Source organism: Lethenteron reissneri, chromosome 19 (genome assembly GCF_015708825.2).
Source record: "Lethenteron reissneri isolate LAM-NWPU_2019-01 chromosome 19, ASM1570882v1, whole genome shotgun sequence".
NCBI classification, from domain to species: Eukaryota; Metazoa; Chordata; class Hyperoartia; order Petromyzontiformes; family Petromyzontidae; genus Lethenteron; species Lethenteron reissneri.
Window position 1 is genome coordinate 1319916 of NC_083797.1, and position 20199 is coordinate 1340114.

The window sequence follows — 20199 nt, forward strand, 5'->3', positions numbered from 1 at the left end:
GTCTCTCTGTGAGTCTATGGGTCTCTGTGTTAGTCTATGGGTCTATGTGTGGGTCTATGGGTCTCTCTGTGAGTCAATGGGTCTCTGTGTGAGTCTATGGTTCTCTGTGTGGGTCTATGGGTCTCTGTGTGAGTCCATGGCTCTCTGTGTGGGTCTATGGGTCTCTGTGTGAGTCTATGGGTCTCTGTGTGGGTCCATGGGTCTCTCTGTGAGTCTATGGGTCTCTGTGTGAGTCTATGGGTCTATGTGTGGGTCTATGGGTCTCTGTGTGAGTTTATGGGTCTCTGTGTGAGTCTATGGGTCTCTCTATGAGTCTATGGGTCTCTGTGTGAGTCTATGGGTCTCTGTGTGAGTCTATGGGTCTCTGTGTGAGTCTATGGGTCTCTGTGTGAGTCTATGGGTCTCTCTATGAGTCTATGGGTCTCTCTATGAGTCTATGGGTCTCTGTGTGAGTCTATGGGTCTCTGTGTGAGTCCATGGGTCTCTCTGTGAGTCTATGGGTCTCTGTGTGAGTCTATGGGTCTCTGTGTGGGTCTATGGGTCTCTCTGTGAGTCTATGGGTCTCTGTGTGAGTCTATGGGTCTCTGTGTGAGTCTATGGGTCTCTGTCTGAGTCCATGGGTCTCTCTGTGAGTCTATGGGTCTCTGTGTGAGTCTATGGGTCTCTGTGTGGGTCTATGGGTCTCTCTGTGAGTCTATGGGTCTCTGTGTGAGTCTATGGGTCTCTGTGTGAGTCTATGGGTCTCTGTGTGAGTCCATGGGTCTCTCTGTGAGTCTATGGGTCTCTCTGTGAGTCTATGGGTCTCTGTGTGAGTCTATGGGTCTCTGTGTGGGTCTATGGGTCTCTCTGTGAGTCTATGGGTCTCTGTGTGAGTCTATGGGTCTCTGTGAGTCTATGGGTCTCTGTGTGAGTCTATGGGTCTCTCTGTGAGTCTATGGGTCTCTCTGTGAGTCTATGGATCTCTGTGTGAGTCTATGGGTCTCTGTGTGGGTCTATGGGTCTCTCTGTGAGTCTATGGGTCTCTGTGTGAGTCTATGGGTCTCTGTGAGTCTATGGGTCTCTGTGTGAGTCTATGGGTCTCTGTGAGTCTATGGGTCTCTGTGTGAGTCTATGGGTCTCTGTGTGAGTCTATGGGTCTCTGTGTGGGTCTATGGGTCTCTCTGTGAGTCTATGGGTCTCTGTGTGAGTCTATGGGTCTCTGTGTGGGTCTATGGGTCTCTCTGTGAGTCTATGGGTCTCTGTGTGAGTCTATGGGTCTCTGTGAGTCTATGGGTCTCTGTGAGTCTATGGGTCTCTGTGTGAGTCTATGGTCTCTGTGAGTCTATGGGTCTCTGTGTGAGTCTATGGGTCTCTCTGTGAGTTTATGGGTCTCTGTGTGGGTCTATGGGTCTCTCTGTGAGTCTATGGGTCTCTGTGTGAGTCTATGGGTCTCTGTGTGGGTCTATGGGTCTCTCTGTGAGTCTATGGGTCTCTGTGTGAGTCTATGGGTCTCTGTGAGTCTATGGGTCTCTCTGTGAGTCTATGGGTCTCTGTGTGAGTCTATGGGTCTCTGTGAGTCTATGGGTCTCTGTGTGAGTCTATGGGTCTCTGTGTGGGTCTATGGGTCTCTCTGTGAGTCTATGGGTCTCTGTGTGAGTCTATGGGTCTCTGTGAGTCTATGGGTCTCTGTGAGTCTATGGGTCTATGTATCCCGTGTAACGGGGGGGATGCCGAGGAGCCCCCCCGCCCCCGCTGCTGCTGTTGTTGTGCGGAGCCGTCAGGGCGGGCCCCGTGACGTTGTTTCCGGCCCCGCCCCCCCCCACAAGCCCTCCCCACCAGCCCCGCCCCCCCCCCACCACAAGCCCCGCCCCCCGTAGCTCCCCCCACCCCCCGTTGTCTCAGGGCCCTCCCCCCCCCCACCCCGTAAGAGACCCGGAGCGGGGCCCCCCTCGACTCGCTGCCCAGAGCCAGGCGACCAGAGGACACGGGAGGCCGCATGCGGTGAGTGCCACACTCACACGTACACACACGTGTACACGTACACACACGTGTACACTTACACACGTACACACACGTGTACACACAGACACATGTACACACGGGTCACGTGTACACAGACCCTCACGTGTACACACTGCACGTGTACACAAACACACGTACACAAACCCTCACGTGTACACACTGCACGTGTACACAGACACACTGCACGTGTACACAAACACACGTACACAGACGCTCACGTGTACACACTGCACGTGTACACAGACACACTGCACGTGTACGACTACACGTGTACACGGGCACACTGCACGGGACACACTGCTCGTGTACACGTGTACACAGACACACTACACGTGCGGTGTGTCACGTGTGTACATGGGAACCCACACACACACCACACACACACACCACACACACACCACACACACACACCACACACACATACACACCACACACACGCAGTATATTCACGACGCAGTGTGCACAGTTTGTGTGCAGTAATCGCGTTACATTGACTACACACAACGCTGTACAACCACCGCTCACAATACTCACACTACACGTGCAGCACACACGCACACACATCGTGTGTACGCCACAGAGAGTACACACGCCGTGTACACGGCATGCAGTGTTGGGTATGATACAACATCCACTACACATGGCGCACACTGTGTGTTATACATTGCGTTTACTGCGTCATACACCCTATACAATATACTGCGTTGCTGTATACACAGTATATATCGTACACACGACAGTATACACTCAATATATATAAACAACTATAGTATTCAGTTAATATATGGTAGACAAGGTACGGTGTACAGTATAATATAGTGTACAGTGCAGTGCACACTACAGTCGTGTTCATCGCGTACAGTATACGGGTACAGTACAGACGGGGTACAGTATATGCTGAGTACAGTATACATGTCATACAGTACACACTGAGTACAGTATATACGGGATACAGTACACACTGAGTACAGTATATACGGGGTACAGTACACACTGTGTACAGTATACGCTGCCTACAGTTTACGCTATAAACAACGTACTGGTGTGTATGGGTGAGTCTTGGTGTGTATGGGTGAGCCCATTGGTGTGTATGGGTGAGCCTATTGGGATGTATGGGTGAGCCCATTGGCGTGTATGGGTGAGCCCATTGATGAGTCTTGGTGTGTATGGGTGAGTCTTGGTGTGTATGGGTGAGACCATTGGTGAGTGGGTGAGCCCATTGGTGTGTATGGGTGAGCCCATTGGTGAGTCTTGGTGTGTATGGGTGAGCCCATTGGTGTGTATGGGTGAGCCCATTGGTGTGTATGGGTGAGCCCATTGGTGTGTATGGGTGAGTCTATTGGTGTGTATGGGTGAGTCTTGGTGTGTATGGGTGAGTCCATTGGTGTGTATGGGTGAGTCTTGGTGTGTATGGGCGAGTCTTGGTGTGTATGGGCGAGCCCATTGGTGTGTATGGGCGAGCCCATTGGTGTGTATGGGCGAGCCCATTGGTGTGTATGGGCGAGCCCATTGGTGTGTATGGGCGAGCCCATTGGTGTGTATGGGCGAGCCCATTGGTGTGTATGGGCTAGCCCATTGGTGTGTATGGGCGAGTCTTGGTGTGTATGGGTGAGCCCATTGGTGAACATGGAGGTCCTTGCTGTCCCCAGCAGCTCGCCACCATGTGCCTAGTCGTGTCTGTTCAGCTCAATCAAGTTTCCCTGTTCAGGGCCAGTCACCTGTACCGTCGGGCTTGCCAGCCATAGGCGCTGTTGGGCAGCAGCTCTGTGGAGTTGTCCCGGGATCAGTCGGAGAGGTGCCTGGTCTCATCAGATCTCGGAAGCTAAGCAGGGCTAAGCCTGGTTAGTACGTGGAGGAGAGGTTGTCTGGGAATACCGGGTGTTGTAGGCTTGGGATGAAAGGTGGCCAAGAGAGGGTGAGCATAAGTGCATTTATGAATATGAATGTGGATGCAGGGTTGAGTGTTTTCCTCCAGTGTACATGGTAGGGGTGTTTTCTGGGTTCTCCGATTGTACTTCTCACGTGAAGCTCGGCAAACGTGGAAGTGGTCAGACATTCCACTGGAGCTGCAGGGCCCTCCTGATCAAAACACCTTGAGACGGTAAGGTTTTCCTGGGTGAAGAAATTTCCATTTGTTTAGCTTCAGCTCCCACATTCACCCCTCGCATCCACGCATCTAAATCACGTGACGTCTGTGTCCCGCCCCCACTTAGGACCCCTCCCCTCTGCCCGCCGCCCCCTGGGAAAACAGACGCTGCGTCGTACAGCAGCACTGATGTGTCGTCCCCTGATCTCTCCTGGCCCGTTGCTGCTGCTTCTCAGTTTTCTTTCCATCCTTCTCAGAATTCCCAATCTTTCTCTTCTCTCCTCCAAATTTCACGGACTTCCCTTCCCCGGGGCGTGCCACGGGTAAAGAGTTTAATCTCCCCCAATCCCAGATTCCCACTCTCCCCTCACAGCTGCCCCATCCGAATTCTCCACTCTCAGATTGCAATCCCAGGTCCCAGCTCTTAATTCCCCACTCCCACTCACCATGTCCTCACTCAAAAAATCCTACCCTAACTCCCAGCTTCCCCCTCTTTCCACGCTTCCTCTCAGCTCCATTACAAAAACACATAATTTAACTGGCATTAGCCAAACACGCCGTTGCTGAAATATAATTACCTGCAGATGACTCAATCGGAATGACACATGGGAGCATCATCATCATCAAAATGTGTCACGGTCCTCCTGTGACTCGGCGAGGCTTTCCTGCATACACAAGTGTAGTATCACTGTAGTAGGTTATTAATACGTTATTAACAGCTTTGGCAGTGGTACGCTAAGGACAATTAACTACACCTAGACACCCTCGCCAATAGCAACACTGCTTGGGACCTTAAAAAGAAAAGGTATATGACTGTAATAGGCGACGTTTCGGGCAATGCGGCTTATTCGCCGCTCGTAGCGAGGCTGCATCGCCTGTTATCTGCTCCTTGAGATGTTCGAAGCATGACAGTCAAACTGAAAACTGTTTTCATTCTCAGAACTGGAAAGCCAGAATTGAGCCACAGGAAGTAAAACGCCGAATCTAAGTTGATGGTGTTTTTTTTGCGTGCAATCATTTGTGACTGGGCTAGCACCATCAACTCGCTATACTTGAAAACCCGGTTTAATTACAGCCCAGTCTAAATCATTACTGTATTCAGGTCTCTGTGAGTCTACGGGTCTCTATGTGAGTCTACGGGTCGCTGTGTGAGTCTCCGGGGCTCTGTGTGAGTCTATGGGTCTCTGTGTTAGTCTCTGTCTATGGGTCTCTGTGTGAGTCTATGGGTCTCTGTGTGGGTCTATGGGTCTCTGTGTTAGTCTCTGTGTGAGCCCACGGGTATCTGTGTGACCCCACGGGTCTCTGTGTAATTCACTGGTGACCTGGGTTGATCATGAACTCACTGCACTTGAGAACCCGGTTTAACCACACACACACAGATCAGTGTCAACAAAGTGTGGCTTTCTTTGTAGTCATGGCTTCTCTGTGTAGAGTGTGTATGTGTGAGTGAGAGCCAGTGTGGGATAAGGGGAGCGGTGGTGCAGCGGTTAGCGTGCTGCGCTATGAACCCGGCGACCCGAGTTCGATTACCGCTCACGGCCAACACCAGTGACGATCATCTGACCCGTTCGTGGGCCTCCCCAAGGCTGACTCGGCCTCAAATAAGTACCTCGTGCAATGTGTAAACATTGCCACAAGGGAGACGAGGGGCGGGCAGGTGTCGTGCTGACCACCCACCCCCTCGTGTACCGTGCCAGCCTTCTTAGGTGATCACGAACAGCACTTGCCCCAACAGTCTGCTCTAGGCTATACGGGGAATCTTTGTCTTGTCAGTATGATGGAGTGAGTGTGTGGAGTTGTTTTTTGTTCTCACCCTTTTCTCCCGAATTCTCCAGTTTTTTGCCATCGCGAACAAAAAGTACGCACACTGCAACAGGTACGAACCAAGCATCCCGATACTAAGACTTTTGGATCTCAACAGCAACATCGCCCCCTACTGCAAACATATGGCACGACCCTCTTGAAAACGAGTCTTGAGACTCAGTGAGGCTTCCTGGAGTTAAATAGCTTAGTATTAATAATACCAATAATAACACGAAATAATGTAGAATAGGCTTTACCCTTTCTGGCAATAAAACATCTCTTAAGATGTTCAAAAATCAAAGAGACACCTATTGTAAGTGCATCAAATCTGCATTAACCACACACGCTTGTGGTAAAACAAGCAAACAAAAACATGCTTTGATAATACTGCGTGCATTGTCTTTGATACTGATTTGGCCTGCACCAGAGACGGCAGCCTCCTTTATGGTTGTGTATGACCAGAGAACACCATTAAAAGGCGATAGGCGTCTCTTTGGTGTTTAAACATCTTAACGCCACCTGTATTTTTGCCGGAAAGGCTAAAGCCTATTATTTTTTCATCATTTTGATACCGGGCAAAAAAATGGTCCCATCGATACTAAATAATGTAACTCGCTGTCGGCTGCGCTGACCATCAAAAAAGCACCGCCACACTTGAGCGCACCATTTAAATCACGGGCGGTCGAGGGCCTGGCCTCAAAAAACCTGGCTTGTCAGCGGCGCTTTAACACCCGAGTCCACACGGTCACTTCCTTGTGAATCATTTTTTTTGTGTGGTTCAGGTTTGGGGAAGGGAGGAGGCCTGCCTGGGGCCCGCTGTTTTGGGATCGTGTCCAATGCCAGCGGAAGGTGGTGTTTGTGTGTGTTTTTTAGGGTTTGAGACCTGGGCGATGGCTTTGTTATGTAAGTGTGTGGTGAGCAGCTCTGGAATGTTCCGCTGGGTTGTGCAACAGAATGTGCAGTAACTCTGCACCCAATAAGCATGTATCTCAGCGGCAGGGATAATCGCATGGCAGTTAAAATGCATGCACTGTATATCTTGTGGTGTGTACACATCGCCACTTGGGTAACTGCGGGAAAGACAACTGGTTGAAACAGTTATCCATGTGCCTCGCGTATTATAATATTTTTTGTTCATCAACATGATGCTTGTTTGAATCTCGTGAAGCTTTTTCAGAAGGGCCCTGGCAAAGTTTGTCAGAGTAGGAGGGAGGGGGTGACGATCGTTGTGCAGATTCCAAGTAAGGCAATTTGTGAGTAATTTTTTTTATTTGGCTAAATCGCACCGTGACGCTGGCACACGATGGGGCGACCCTCACGGATCTTTAACGGCCACTTTGAAGCGGACTGCACGAGCTACTTTTGTGGTCATTACACCTGCGGCCTTAACCAGGGTGGCTGGCCGCTGCTGGTGAAAGAAATCTCCATGCAGTGGAGGGGGTTGTTTGACCATACCTTACCACGCTGGTCAATGCAAGTTTAGAAACATGCTGTTAGAGAATTGAGCTGCTATAAATGTCCACGTGATAAGCCACTTCGTTGAGCTATCATTTGTGGCCAGGTCGGTCGGTTCTGAAATATAGCTTCATAGCTCAGTGGGCCTTACCTGGTAGAATAAAAAATAGTTTAGCGTTAGTTTAAGTTTGTGGAAGGGGGGGGGGAGGAGGAGAGGCGCCAGTCCCGGTTCAGATATCACTCGGTGCCATTGGCGTTCGACGTGGCCAGGAATCGAACTCGGGACTCGGGGTTCATGGCGCAGTGCGCTAACCTGCGTGCCACCGTTCCACCCTGCTGTACCAAATGCTGCTGGAAATCATGGCTAAACAACAAACAAAACACCACGAACTGTTTCTGGGCAAATATCACAATGCTGAAAAATTAATAAATTGATACTACACACAGCAGCGGCAGCAGCAGCAACACCAATATCACCTCCCCCCCCTGCCGCTTTGAAATCCTGGCAGGACTCTGTTGAAAAAGAGTCTTGAGACTCGGCGAGGCTTTCCTCGGTAAACAAGGATAGTAAATAAATAAATATTGTTGGCCTAAAGAGGCCACGGAGTGAGTGGTGGATGTAAATCTATATTTTTTGTATTGGCAAGCGTCCATGTTTGTTAGCTTCACGCATGAATGCCTCTTCCCACATCGCTGCTCCTAGAGGCATGCACACACACAAAGACAGATCCCCCTTGTAGCTTGAAGAGGCTGCTGAGGCAAGTGTTGTTAGCCAGCACCACGCCCGGCCACATTTGTCTCACTAGAAGAGATGTTTGCACACTGCACCGGGTGCTCATTTGAGGCTGAATCGACCTAGGGGAGACCTTGGACCCGTTCAGATAACCATCACTGGTGTTGGCCGTGAGCAGGAATCTAAATCGGGTCGCCGGATTCATAGCACAGCGTTGTAACCGCTGCACGAACACGCACGCACACACGCACACACGCACACACACACGCACACACGCACGCACGCACGCACGCACACACGCACGCACGCACACACGCACGCACACACGCACACACGCACACACGCACGCACGCACGCACACACGCACACACACACGCACACACGCACGCACGCACGCACGCACGCACACACGCACACACGCACACACGCACGCACGCACGCACACACGCACGCACGCACGCACACACGCACGTACATGTACACTTACGTAAACATGTTCACACACGGACCAGCACTTGGCGTTTTATTGCTTCCAAAGTCTGCTGCTCATGACCGCCACGCCAGAATGCTTGCTCTAGAGCAGATACATGTGTACGCACAGTCCCCGGCTATCTATCCCATCGCATTAAAGCTGCCGTTTTCCCTTAGCAGGGTCCAGGTGATGGTGCAAGGCACCCCAGTGAGTACAACTGTATGGGTGTAGGTGTGTGGGTGTGTTGGTGGGTGGGTGTGTGTGTTGGTGTGTGGGTGTGTTGGTGGGTATGTGTGTGTGTGAGTGTGTGTGGGGAGCGGTGGCACAGTGGTTGGCGCACTGTGCTACAAATCCAGCGACCAGAGTTCGATTTCCGCTCACGACAAATACCAGTGTCGAATATCTGAACCGGTTTTGGGCCTCCCCTAGGTCGACTCGGCCTCAAATGAGTACCTGGTGCGGTGTGTAAAGATCGCCGCTAGGGAGACAAGCGGCCGGGCGTAGTGCTGGCCGCCCACCCCCTCTTGTGCCGTGCCACCTTTCATAGGTGCTCTCTAACAGCACTTGCCCCAACAGTCTGTTAAGGCTGTATGGGGGATCTTTGTATTTTTTTAGGTGTGGGTAGTGTGCGAGGTGTGCGTGTGTGTTTGTGGATGCATGTGTTATGGGGAGCGGTAGCACTTTGCTTAACAAACTGCGCTTAAACGCCGGCGCACCCGAGTTCAATTCCCTGCCGTGGCTAATGTCAGCGGTGAGGGATCTCATAGCTGCTTCCTGATGCTCTCCTAGGTCGACTCGGCCTTAAATGTTGATGGTTGAGCTCATTGGAGACATATGGGTGGGCTCATTGGTGAGCATTGTAAGGGGATATTTGCCTTTGTGCAAGTATGAGGCTACGTGTGTGTACGTGTAGGTGAGGCCGTGCGCGTGCCAAGTCTGCCTGTGGCTCCCCGCGAGTGTTGTGTAACGACGTGTGTACAGCGAGGCTCTCGGGGTCTCTCGGGAGGCAGTCTGTGTTTGTGTGTCTTCCCGTCACCCGTGAGAGATGGCGTTTCCGGCTGTGCGCCGCGCTCCTTGATCCGTGAGCCGTGCGTGACGCCTGTGTGCGATGATGATGCCGGGTGTCTCTCAGTGTGTTGCTCTCATCGCACCTCTGTGATGCTTTGTCTTGTTGCGTGTGTTTGACGCTGTGCCAGCGTGTCTCGGCGTGTGCGATGCTACACGTATCTGTGTGTGCGTGACACTATGCATGTTTCTGTATGCGTGTGACGCTGTGCGCGCGTGTCTCTCTGTGTGTGTGACGCTGTGCGTGTGTCTCTGCGCGTGTCTCTCTGCGTGTCTCTCTGCGCGTCTCTCTGCGCGTGAGGTGGTGCGCGTGTCTCTGCGCGTCTGTGTGTGCGACGCTGTGCACGTGTCTATGCTCGTGTCTCTGCGGGTGTCTGCGTGTCTCCGCACGTGTCTCTGTGTGCGCGTGTCTCTGCGCGCGTGTCTCTGCGTGTGTGACGCTGTGCGCGTGTCTCTGCGTGCGTGACGCTGTGTGCGTGTCTCCACGTGTGTGACACTGTGCCTGTGTCTCCGCACGTGTCTCCGCACGTGTGACGCTGTGTGCATGTCTACGCGTGTGTGACGCTATGTGCGTGTCTCCACGTGTGTGACACTGTGCCTGTGTCTCCGCACGTGTGACGCTGTGCGCGTGTCTCTGTGTGCGTGACGCTGTGTGCGTGTCTCCACGTGTATGACGCTGTGCCTGTGTCTCCGCACGTGTCTCTGTGTGTGCGTGACGCTGTGCGTGTGTTTCTCCGCGTGTGCGATGCTGCGTGTGGCGCCGCATGCCGGGCCTGCAGAAGCCAGGCTCCCTCGATGGGGCGAGTCACGCTTGTGCCGCTCCCCGTGCCTTCCTGCGCCAAGTTCAGCAACCAGCCCGACATCGCCTCCAACAAGATCCTCATACTGGAATTGACTGAATGGTTATGTATATGGATTTTTAATAAACACTAAGAGAAGCAATTTTAATTCGAGTTAAGCCTTTAAGCTTCCACACCAAGCCAAGCTTAGCATTCTTTTTAAAACGCTCGTTCGCCGAGAGCGAGAATCTTACGTCGCTAGGGCGAGCGGCCGAAGTATCCGCCGGGTTTGCTTGGAAGGAAGCGCGAGGAAAGCGGAGTTTGGTGGAAGGGGGGCCAGAGGGGGGGGGGCGACAAGATGGAAGAAGCCCTCCTGGACGGGGCGTCCAACCGCAAGCATCGGCGGGACCTGGAGCCGCCCGCGAGCGTCAACCGCAACAGCCGCAACAACAACAACAACCACGGCGGCGGCGGCGGCGATGAAGCCAGAGGCAACGGTCGCGTGCAGGACGGCGCCGCCCGCTCGCCGTCTGAAGGAGACGCGACGACGGCGTTGTTGGGAAGAGGAGGAGGAGGTGGTGGTGGTGGTGGTGGTGGAGGAGGTGGAGGAGTTGGTGGTGGAGGTGGTGGTGGTGGTGGTGGTGGAGGTGGTGGGGACGAGGCGGGGAAAGCAGTGGAGCGGTGGCCCGGCAAGGAGAGCGGCAGCGGCGTGGCCGCCGTGCCCGCCGGCGACGGCGACGAGTCGGAGAGCGACGGGGACAGCTCGGTGGAGGAGCTGCCCCTGCGCCAGTGGGTGATGAACGGCGCCATCACCTTCGGACGGGAGTTCTGCTACGCGGTGGACACTGCGCTCGTCACGCCCGTGCTGCTCACCATCGGTGCGTGTGTGTGTGTGTGTGCGCGCGTGTGCTAACAACACTTGACCCAACAGCTTGTTAAGGCTACACGCTGTGTGTGTGTGTGTGCCAACACGCACACACACACACATTGGCAAAGGCACATTGGTGCACACACACACACTGGCATGTATACAAACACATACCAGATTGAGCCACCACCCCTTGCCATTACATACCTGCATGTGTGTGCGTGTGAGCTTGCGGTTGGGGTTGGCGTCGTCCCCCACTTCTCCTGATGTCGAGGGGAAATGGGCGAGGTTTAGGACTGTGGTTCATGCAGCTGCAATGGCTGCTTTGGGTACACGGTCCAGACCTCCTCAGAGACCCTGGCTGACAAAGGAGGTGTTCAGGCTGGCTGAGAAAAAGCGACAGGCCCACTCTCATCGTCTACAGCATCCCACATCAGAGAATGAGGAGCCTTCGCTCGGAGGTACGGAGAGCCGTGTGGCTCTGCAAGGATGATTGGTGGTCACGGGTTGATGAGGAAATGGAGTCTGCATCAATGGCCCGCGATCACAAATCGCTCTTTAATTCCATCAAAAAGTAACCTGCAGCGCCACACCTATTACCATCATTAGGGGAAACAACGGTGATCCAATCTCCGACCCCCAGGAACAGGTTTGCAGATTTGCTGAGCATTTCTGTGAGGTTCTGGGGGAGGAGAAAATTCCTCAACCAGGAAAACAACGTGGGACAATGTGGGGATGAGATGACCATGTTGAGGCTGCGGTGCCTCAAATATTGGAAGAAGTCACCCGCTGTGAGTGGTTGACTGAGGTGCCATCTGTTGAAAGCGATCCAGAGCCTGAGACCAGGAAAGGCACCAGGCAGAGATGATCTCCCAAGCAAAATGCTGAGGGAGGGTGGCGTTTGTGCACAGACTGCCCTACATGACATCATAACAACAGTCTGGACCGCTGGATGGGTTCCGCAGGATTGGAGGATGCGCTGGTGGTCCCCCTCTTTAAGAAGGGGGACCGCACAGACTGTAACAACTACAGGGGCATCTCACTCCTCAGTGTGCCGGGAAAGGTCCTGGCAAGGATTATTCAACATGGCCTTGCCAGCCACGCTGAGGAGAGGCTTGCGGAGCCCTATTGTGGTTTCAGGAAAGGGCGGTCCTGCACAGATGCCATATTTTCTGTCCATTTGCTACACCAGAGGTGTAGGGAATTCCAACAAGACCTACATCACTGCTTTATTGACCTGGTCAAGGCCTATGATACCATCAGTAGGTCTGGGCTCTGGGTTGTTCTTCATGCTTTCGGAGTCCCTGACCCGCTGCTCACGATCATTAAGGACCTTCATGATGGTGAGTGGGCCCTCACGTGGCCTCAAGGTGCGAGACTGGCGCAACGTTATGGTTGGAAACAGTAGTGTCGTGGTTGGTGTGCTGCTCTGTTCACCTGGTGGTCTGAGACTCAATTCCCACTCACGGCCTTCATCAGTGGTGAATATCTGCACCGGACCTGGGCCTCCCCGAGGTCACGGTGTGTAAACATCAGCACTGGGGAGACAAAGGCGGTCGGGCGTGGTGCTGGCCACCCACCCCCTTCGTGCGCTGTGCCGGCCTTCACAGATGCTACTCGCTAACAGCACCTGCCCCAACAATCTGTTCAAGGCTAAACGGGGGATCGTTGTCTTTTGGTGTGTGTGTGTTTGGAGCAGGCCTGCCTGAGCAGTACTACTCGCTCACGTGGTTCCTCAGCCCCGTGCTGGGTCTCATCTTCACGCCGCTCATCGGCTCGGCGAGCGACCGCTGCACCCTGCGCTGGGGCCGGCGCCGCCCGTTCATCCTCGTGCTCAGCATCGGCACGCTCATCGGCATCATGCTCTTCCTCAACGGCGCCAACATCGGTGCCCGCCCGTCGCGCACCACCCTACACACACACGCGGGCAACGCTCCGTGCACACACACACACGCGGGCAACGCTCCGCACACACACACGCCGCCCTGCACGTGCGCACATGCACAGCCCCGCACACACACACGCTGCCCTGCACACACACATGCCCTGCACACACACATGCCCTGCACACACGCGCACACCACGCTTTACGCACGCACACACGCGCACCGCCCTCCACGCGCGGGCACTGGACTGCACACACACAGACAAAGATCCCCCGTATAGCCACCTTTGTGTCCCTCGTGGCGATATTTACACACCGTACCAGGCACTCACTTGAGACTGAGTCGACCTAGGTGAGGCCCAGGACCAGTTAAGATAATTATCGCTGGTGCTGGTGGCCGTGAGCGGGAATTGAATTGGGGTCGCCGGGTTCGTAGCGCAGCGTAACGCCAACCGCTACACTGCCGCTCCCCGCACGTGCACACACACACACCACCACACACACCACCCCCTGGTGGTGATGATTTGCTTCTGACTCGCCGCCACGGTGACGCCTGTTGCAGGGCTGGCAGTGGGCGATGTGCCTGGCGAGCAGCTCGTGGGGATCGTGGTGACGGTGCTCGGGGTGGTGCTCCTGGACTTCTGTGCGGACGCGGCGGACGGCCCGGTGCACGCGTACCTCCTGGACAACGCCGACACGGAGGAGCAGGACCGCGCGCTCAGCATCCACTCGCTCGCCGGCAGTATGCGCACGCACAGATCCGACGGCACAGAGACGACGGCACAGAGACAAACATCCCTCCCACCACCCGCCATTATTGAATCCAAACTTTATTGATGAGCGGATGATAATTCGCCTATCGCGTAATAAAAAAAATGACATGCCATCAGCCACAGGGAGAGCCACGGGCTCGCAGGGAGAGATAGCCGGCCCCACGGTGACCCCGCGCATGTGCCCCGCCACAGGCCTGGGCGGCGCGCTGGGCTACATGATGGGTGGCATCGACTGGACGCACACGCCGCTGGGCCTTGCCTTCCGCTCGCAGCAGCAGGTGCTCTTCTTCTTCACGTCGCTCGTGTTCACCGCCTCGCTGCTGCTGCACCTCTTCAGCATCCCCGAGGAGGTGTACACGGGGCCCGTCGGCGACGAGGGCTCGTCGCGCGCCATCAACTCGGCCCGCGCCAACTCCTTGCCGCGGCCGAATCTCGAAGAGGGGGAGGGGGCGGCCGTCGCCGCCGCCGCCGACGACGCGGCGGCGTCGTCGTCGTCGCGCGACCCGGAGCGCGGCCTCGACGACCGTGACCTGGACGACGAGGCGGGCGACGGTGGGCGCTCACAGGCGCTGTCGTGCCTGTTCGCCGACGAGGTGCACTCGAACCACGAGGTGTACATGGGCCGCGACGACGACGACGACGTCCACGAGGCCGAGCTGCTGCGATCGCAGAGCGACTCGGTGCTGCACATGGGCGACGTGGGCTCCGAGCTGCTCTACCTCGGCTGCATGGAGCCCTCCGAGTTCGACGGCCCCTTCATGACGCCGACGCACGCCGCGGCCGAGGCCGCCCGCAGCGCCGACAGCCTGTCCGGCGCCGCGAGAGACCGGGGGGGGAGCGACGCGCCGTTCCTGCTGCCGCCGCTGGACGAGGCGGGCGCCGGCGGCGAGCTCCCGGGGGTCGCGGCGGATGGAGGAGGAGGAGCGGGGGACGGCCGCCGCCTGGCCAACGGGATCAAGGCGAAGGGAAGGCTCCAGCAGCAGCAGCACGGCGTGGGGCTGAGGCCCCGCTCGGCGTCCATGCGCCGGCGGCACCAGCAGTTCTACCAGCGGCAGGCGACGTACGACTTCTACGCCTACTCGGGGCGGCTGGGGTCGCACCGCTACCGGCACCGGCGCGCCAACGCCTTCCTGCTCATCAAGGCGTCGCGCAGCCTCAACGACCTCTACGAGCTGCAGCGGCGCCAGCGCATGAGGATGCAGCAGCGCACGAGGTGACTGCACAAGCGCCGTGAACACGCGCCGTGAACACGCGCCGTGAACACGCACACCACCCAGCCAAGTGAAAAACGCATTCCCAATTATCTCCCACATTTCCAGCCCTAATTAAAATGTTTCCCCTCCGCTGGTTTGACCCTGGGGTCCAAACTCGTAATGGTTAACGAGTGCAGATGATCCCAGTGTCCTCTTGATCCCCATTGCAAGCACAAAGGCAAAAATCCCCCATGTAACCTCTCGCTGTTAGCGAGCACCAATGAAGGCCGGCAAGGCACACATCGTCACCTGACCCCCGGTCGTCACCTGACCCCCGATCGTAACCTGACCCCCATCGTCACCTGACCCCTCATCGTCACCTGACCCCCCCATCGTCACCTGACCCCCGTTCGTCACCTGACCCCCGTTCGTCACCTGACCCCTCGATCGTCACCTGACCACCGATCCTCACCTGACCCCCGGTCGTCACCTGACCCCCGGTCGTCACCTGACCGCTGATCCCCCCCCCGACCTCCCCCCGTGACCGCTGTCCCAGGCTGCGGCACGCAAGCAGCGCGACGGAGGAGAGCGAGGGCAGCGAGTCGAGCGACGAGGTGGAGATGGAGATGTCCGTGCGGCTGCTGTGGCTCTCCATGTTCAAGATGCCGCGGCAGCTCCTGCGTCTCTGCCTGTGCCACCTCATCACCTGGGTGTCCATCATCGCCATGTCCGTCTTCTACACCGACTTCATGGGCCAGGTGGTCTTCCAAGGCGAGCCTACGGTACGTGTGGCAATGCACGCACAACAACAACAACCGCCGTTCGCCACTAAGTGGCGGTGACGTCACCACGACGCTTGTGCCAGGCCATGTGCACCTTGAGGCCACGTGAAGTGTCGAACGCCCGCTGGCAGGAGGTCATGGGGCAGGCCCAGGTGCCACGCACGCATGGCGACGCACACGCGCACGGTACGCGTGGCAAGGAACGTAATGCTTATCTTTGATGTGCCTCTGTCGGATGTTTTCGATATATCACGTGATGCAGTTTTTCGATTTCTATTTGCTTGATTGCTGTGCTGTGTTTGTGTTGCACGTTGTCCGAATCGGAATATTTATACTGCAGGAGGAATCCGATGAGCTATAAAGCTCTTGTTCAGAACGTTACATCAACAAACAATGCAAAATCACGATAGGAGTGCAAAGTTTAGGAAAGCTCAACACATAATTGTGGTTTACCCCGAGGTCACTGGCAGATGAGACTCTTGTCCTGGTCTCTTCTCACCTGAACCAGTCCTAGGCCTCCGCCGGCGTGGCGTGTAAACATCGCCACTGTTGACGCAGAGGGCCCTGGCGCTGGCCACGAAGCCCTCCGCCCTCTTGGGCCACAGTGGCGGCCTTCATAGGCGCTACTCCGAAACAGCGCTTTCCCCAAACTAACAGCGAAACTAAATTATTTATATTTTACCATGTGAGGCCCACTCAGCTTTATAGCTCTCTTTCAGAAGTGACTTGCCCATAAATGATAGCCCAGACGAAGTGGCTCATCGTGTTAAAATGTATAGCACCCAGATACTCTAAACGCGTGATGCTGATTCTAAATCTGGGGAGAAAAACCAGAGGACCCGGAGAAAAATCCACACGACCACAGGGAGAACACACAAACTCCAAATATACAGCAGGAGTCAGGGTGGGGATCGAACCCATAACCTCCTGCACACCAGGCGAGGTAGCGAACATCTCCTCGCCACCGTGGCACCCCAACAGTCTGTTAATGCTACGCGGCGGGTGGGGGGTGGGGGATTTTTGTCGGTGCAGGCCCCCCACAACTCGACGGAGCTGGAGAACTACAACAAGGGGGTGCAGTACGGCTGCTGGGGCCTCGTCATCTACGCCGCCACGGCCGCCCTGCTCTCCGGTGAGGCCGCCCTCCCGCTCCCGCGCGGTCACTCTGTCTCTATTTCTCTCTCGGCGACTCCACTTCCGGCGGCCGCCCCTGGCGTGTGTTGCCGCGTCTTATCTCAGATTATATTTACATACAGAGAGAAGCGCCTGAGCTCCAAGGCGCTCTCTCTTTCTCTCACGGAACTTAAAAAGCGGAAACAAATATAAGAGTGGATTAGATGGCGGGGGGGGGGGGGGGGGGTCCCAGTGCAAGGGCCGAGGAATGAGCGACCGTATCCTCCGTTACAGTCTCCATGGCCACCATCTCCACGGTCACCGTATCCTCCTGTACCGTCTCCATGGTTACCGTCTGTGAGAGTGACCCGTGCGCTCGTGCGTGCGTGCAGGCCTGCTGCAGCGCTACACGGTGCACCGGGACGTGAGCCTCAAGCTGCTGTACAGCGTCGGCACGCTGGGCTTCTCGCTCGGCATGGCCGTGATGGCCGCAGTGCCCAACCTGGCCGTGTCCATGACGATGATCGGCACCATGGGGCTGCTCTACGTGGTGCTCTCCTACTGCCCCTACGCCATGCTGGGCTTCTACCACGAGGACGACGAGGTGCGTGCAACACCCACCCTCGCACCCCCTGCAATAGCGTCACAACAACAACAGCACCGCAACAACAACAACACCAACAACAACAACAACGCTGCGGTCTAACTCCTACATGATGCCTCGATCCCCCAATGAGACGCAACAACACGCGCGTGTGTCGTTGTGTCTCTGTGCATTGTGCGTGCGTGTGTCTTTGTGTGTGTGTGTGACGCAGTGGTTAGCACACTGCGGTGACCCGAGTTCGATTCCCATTCACACTGACCTGGCACGCGTTTCTTTCTCTCCCTCTTTCTCCCTATATATTTACCTCCGCGTACCTCTCCGCCCGTTCGCCCCCCCCCAGTATGTACGGCACAGCCCCGGCGGCACGCGGCGCGGGCTGGGCATCGACTGCGCCATCCTGTCGTGCCAGGTGTACATCTCCCAGATCCTGGTGGCGGCCGGCATCAGCGTGGTGATCGACGCGTTCGACACGGTGCGCTCCGTGCCCGTCGTCGCCTCCGCCGCCGCCTTCCTCGCCTTCCTCGCCGCCACCTTCATCCTCATCTACCCGGACGACGACGAGGAGGAGGAGGGGGGGAAGGAGGGGGGGAAGGATGAGGGGAAGGACGGGAGGGCCCAAGACGACACGGGAGGAGGGGAGGGAGGCGGCCGTGCGCAGGAAGAGCGGGGCGAGAGGGCGCCGGCCACGCTGCAGCTGCGGCGCAAGCCTGGCAAGGGGGCGGAGGAGGAGGCGGCGGTGGCGCCGATGGCGACATCGGCGGCGGCGCTGCAGCTGGAGACTTGTGTGTGAGATAGTGTGTGTGAGAGAGAGTTTGTGTGTGTGAGAGTGTGAGAGAGAGAGTTTGTGTGTGAGAGTGTGTGAGAGTTTGACAGAGAGAGAGAGTGTGTGTGAGTGTGAGAGAGAGTGTGAGTGTGTGAGAGAGCGAGAGAGTGTGTGTGTGTGAGAGAGTGAGAGAAAGAGTGTGTGTGTGAGAGAAAGTGTGTGTGTGTGAGTGAGAGAGATAGTGTGTATGTGTGAGAGTGTGTGAGAGTGAGAGAGAGCGTGTGAGAGAGAGTATGTGTGTGAGAGAAAATGTGAGAGTGTGAGAGAGTGCGAGAGAGTATGTGTGTGTGAGTGTGTGAGAGTGTGAGAGAGAGTGCGAGAGAGTATGTGTGTGTGAGTGTGTGAGAGTGTGAGAGAGAGTGCGAGAGAGTATGTGTGTGTGAGTGTGTGTGTGAGAGAGAGTGCGAGAGAGTATGTGTGTGAGTGTGTGTGTGAGAGAGAGTGCGAGAGAGTATGTGTGTGAGTGTGTGTGTGAGAGAGAGTGCGAGAGAGTATGTGTGTGTGAGTGTGTGAGAGAGAGTGCGAGAGAGTATGTGTGTGTGTGTGTGAGAGAGAGTGCGAGAGAGTATGTGTGTGTGAGTGTGTGTGTGAGAGAGAGTGCGAGAGAGTATGTGTGTGTGAGTGTGTGAGAGAGAGTGCGAGAGAGTATGTGTGTGTGTGAGAGAGAGTGCGAGAGAGTGTGTGTGTGAGTGTGTGAGAGAGAGAGAGTGAGTGTGAGAGAGTATGTGTGTGTGAGTGTGTGAGAGAGAGTGTGAGAGCGTGTGTGTGTGAGTGTGTGAGAGAGAGAGAGTGAGTGTGAGAGAGTATGTGTGTGTGAGTGTGTGAGAGAGAGTGTGTGTGTGAGTGTGTGAGAGAGAGAGAGTGAGTGTGAGAGAGTGCGAGAGTGTGAGTGCTTGACTGTGACGGTGTTGAGAGTGACTTCCAGACTGTGGCGGCCTGCAGAGGAGAAGGAGTGACCCCTGCCACTGGGTGACGGTTGACTGGGGGGTGAAGGGGTTCCAATCGAAGCCGCTCTCGTTTCTACCGCCCTGCTCGTGTCGTCCATGCTTGTGTCCTTAGACGCTTGTCCCCTCCTCGGTTTGCACCGTTATCGCCGACGTGGAGCTCTGGTGTATAATTTGCATAATGCTGTAAGTTTCGTCAACATTGCATAATTGACCCCTTGGGTCTCTCACGATGCTAGTCGTATCGATTTTAATTACTGATTTGATGCTCGTTACATGCCTAACATGTGTGTGTGTGTATGTGGATAACCGTGTGTGTGTATACACCTTTTATAGGAGGTCACGAACAGAACTCGCCCCCAACAGTCCGTAGAGGCTAGAGGGGGACTTTTATCTTTGTACGTGTGTGTGTACGTGTGTGTGTACGTGTGTGTGTACGTGTGTGTGTACGTGTGTGTGTGTACGTGTGTGTGTACGTGTGTGTGTGTACGTGTGTGTGTGTACGTGTGTGTGTGTACGTGTGTGTGTGTACGTGTGTGTGTACGTGTACGTGTGTGTGTACGTGTACGTGTGTGTGTACGTGTACGTGTGTGTGTACGTGTACGTGTGTGTGTACGTGTACGTGTACGTGTACGTGTGTGTGTACGTGTGTGTGTGTGTACGTGTGTGTGTGTGTACGTGTGTGTGTGTGTCTGTACGTGTGTGTGTGTGTACGTGTGTGTGTGTGTGTGTACGTGTGTGTGTGTGTGTGTACGTGTGTGTGTGTGTGTGTACGTGTGTGCGTGTGTGTGTACGTGTGTGCGTGTGTGTGTGTGTGTGC

At 55.5% G+C, this 20199-nt stretch overlaps 1 protein-coding gene across 2 annotated transcripts; it reads left to right on the forward strand.

Moving 5' to 3' along the window:
- Nucleotides 1-1848: 1848 nt before the first annotated feature.
- On the forward strand, nt 1849-20040 carry SLC45A4 (solute carrier family 45 member 4). Of its 2 annotated transcripts, none has more exons than XM_061554051.1 (9): nt 1849-1980; nt 10395-11272; nt 12962-13150; nt 13710-13889; nt 14113-15133; nt 15670-15895; nt 16928-17027; nt 17401-17612; nt 17953-20040. In XM_061554051.1, the coding sequence occupies exons 2-9, from the start codon at nt 10753-10755 to the stop codon at nt 18400-18402; spliced, it is 2898 nt and encodes a 965-aa protein (XP_061410035.1). In that variant the 5' UTR covers nt 1849-1980; nt 10395-10752; the 3' UTR covers nt 18403-20040. The 2 variants fall into 2 exon arrangements, with proteins under 2 accessions (XP_061410035.1, XP_061410034.1); XM_061554050.1 differs by lacking the exon at nt 1849-1980 and adding an exon at nt 9539-9631.
- The last annotated feature ends 159 nt before the right edge of the window (nt 20041-20199 follow it).

Excerpts from the sequence above, each read along its gene's own strand:
- SLC45A4 (XM_061554051.1), top strand. The coding sequence starts at position 10,753 with ATGGAAGAAGCCCTCCTGGACGGGGCGTCCAACCGCAAGCATCGGCGG. Across the intron at positions 11,273-12,961 it reads GCCCGTGCTGCTCACCATCG|GCCTGCCTGAGCAGTACTAC; the intron begins GTGCGTGTGTGT and ends TGTTTGGAGCAG. Across the intron at positions 15,134-15,669 it reads AGGATGCAGCAGCGCACGAG|GCTGCGGCACGCAAGCAGCG; the intron begins GTGACTGCACAA and ends CCGCTGTCCCAG.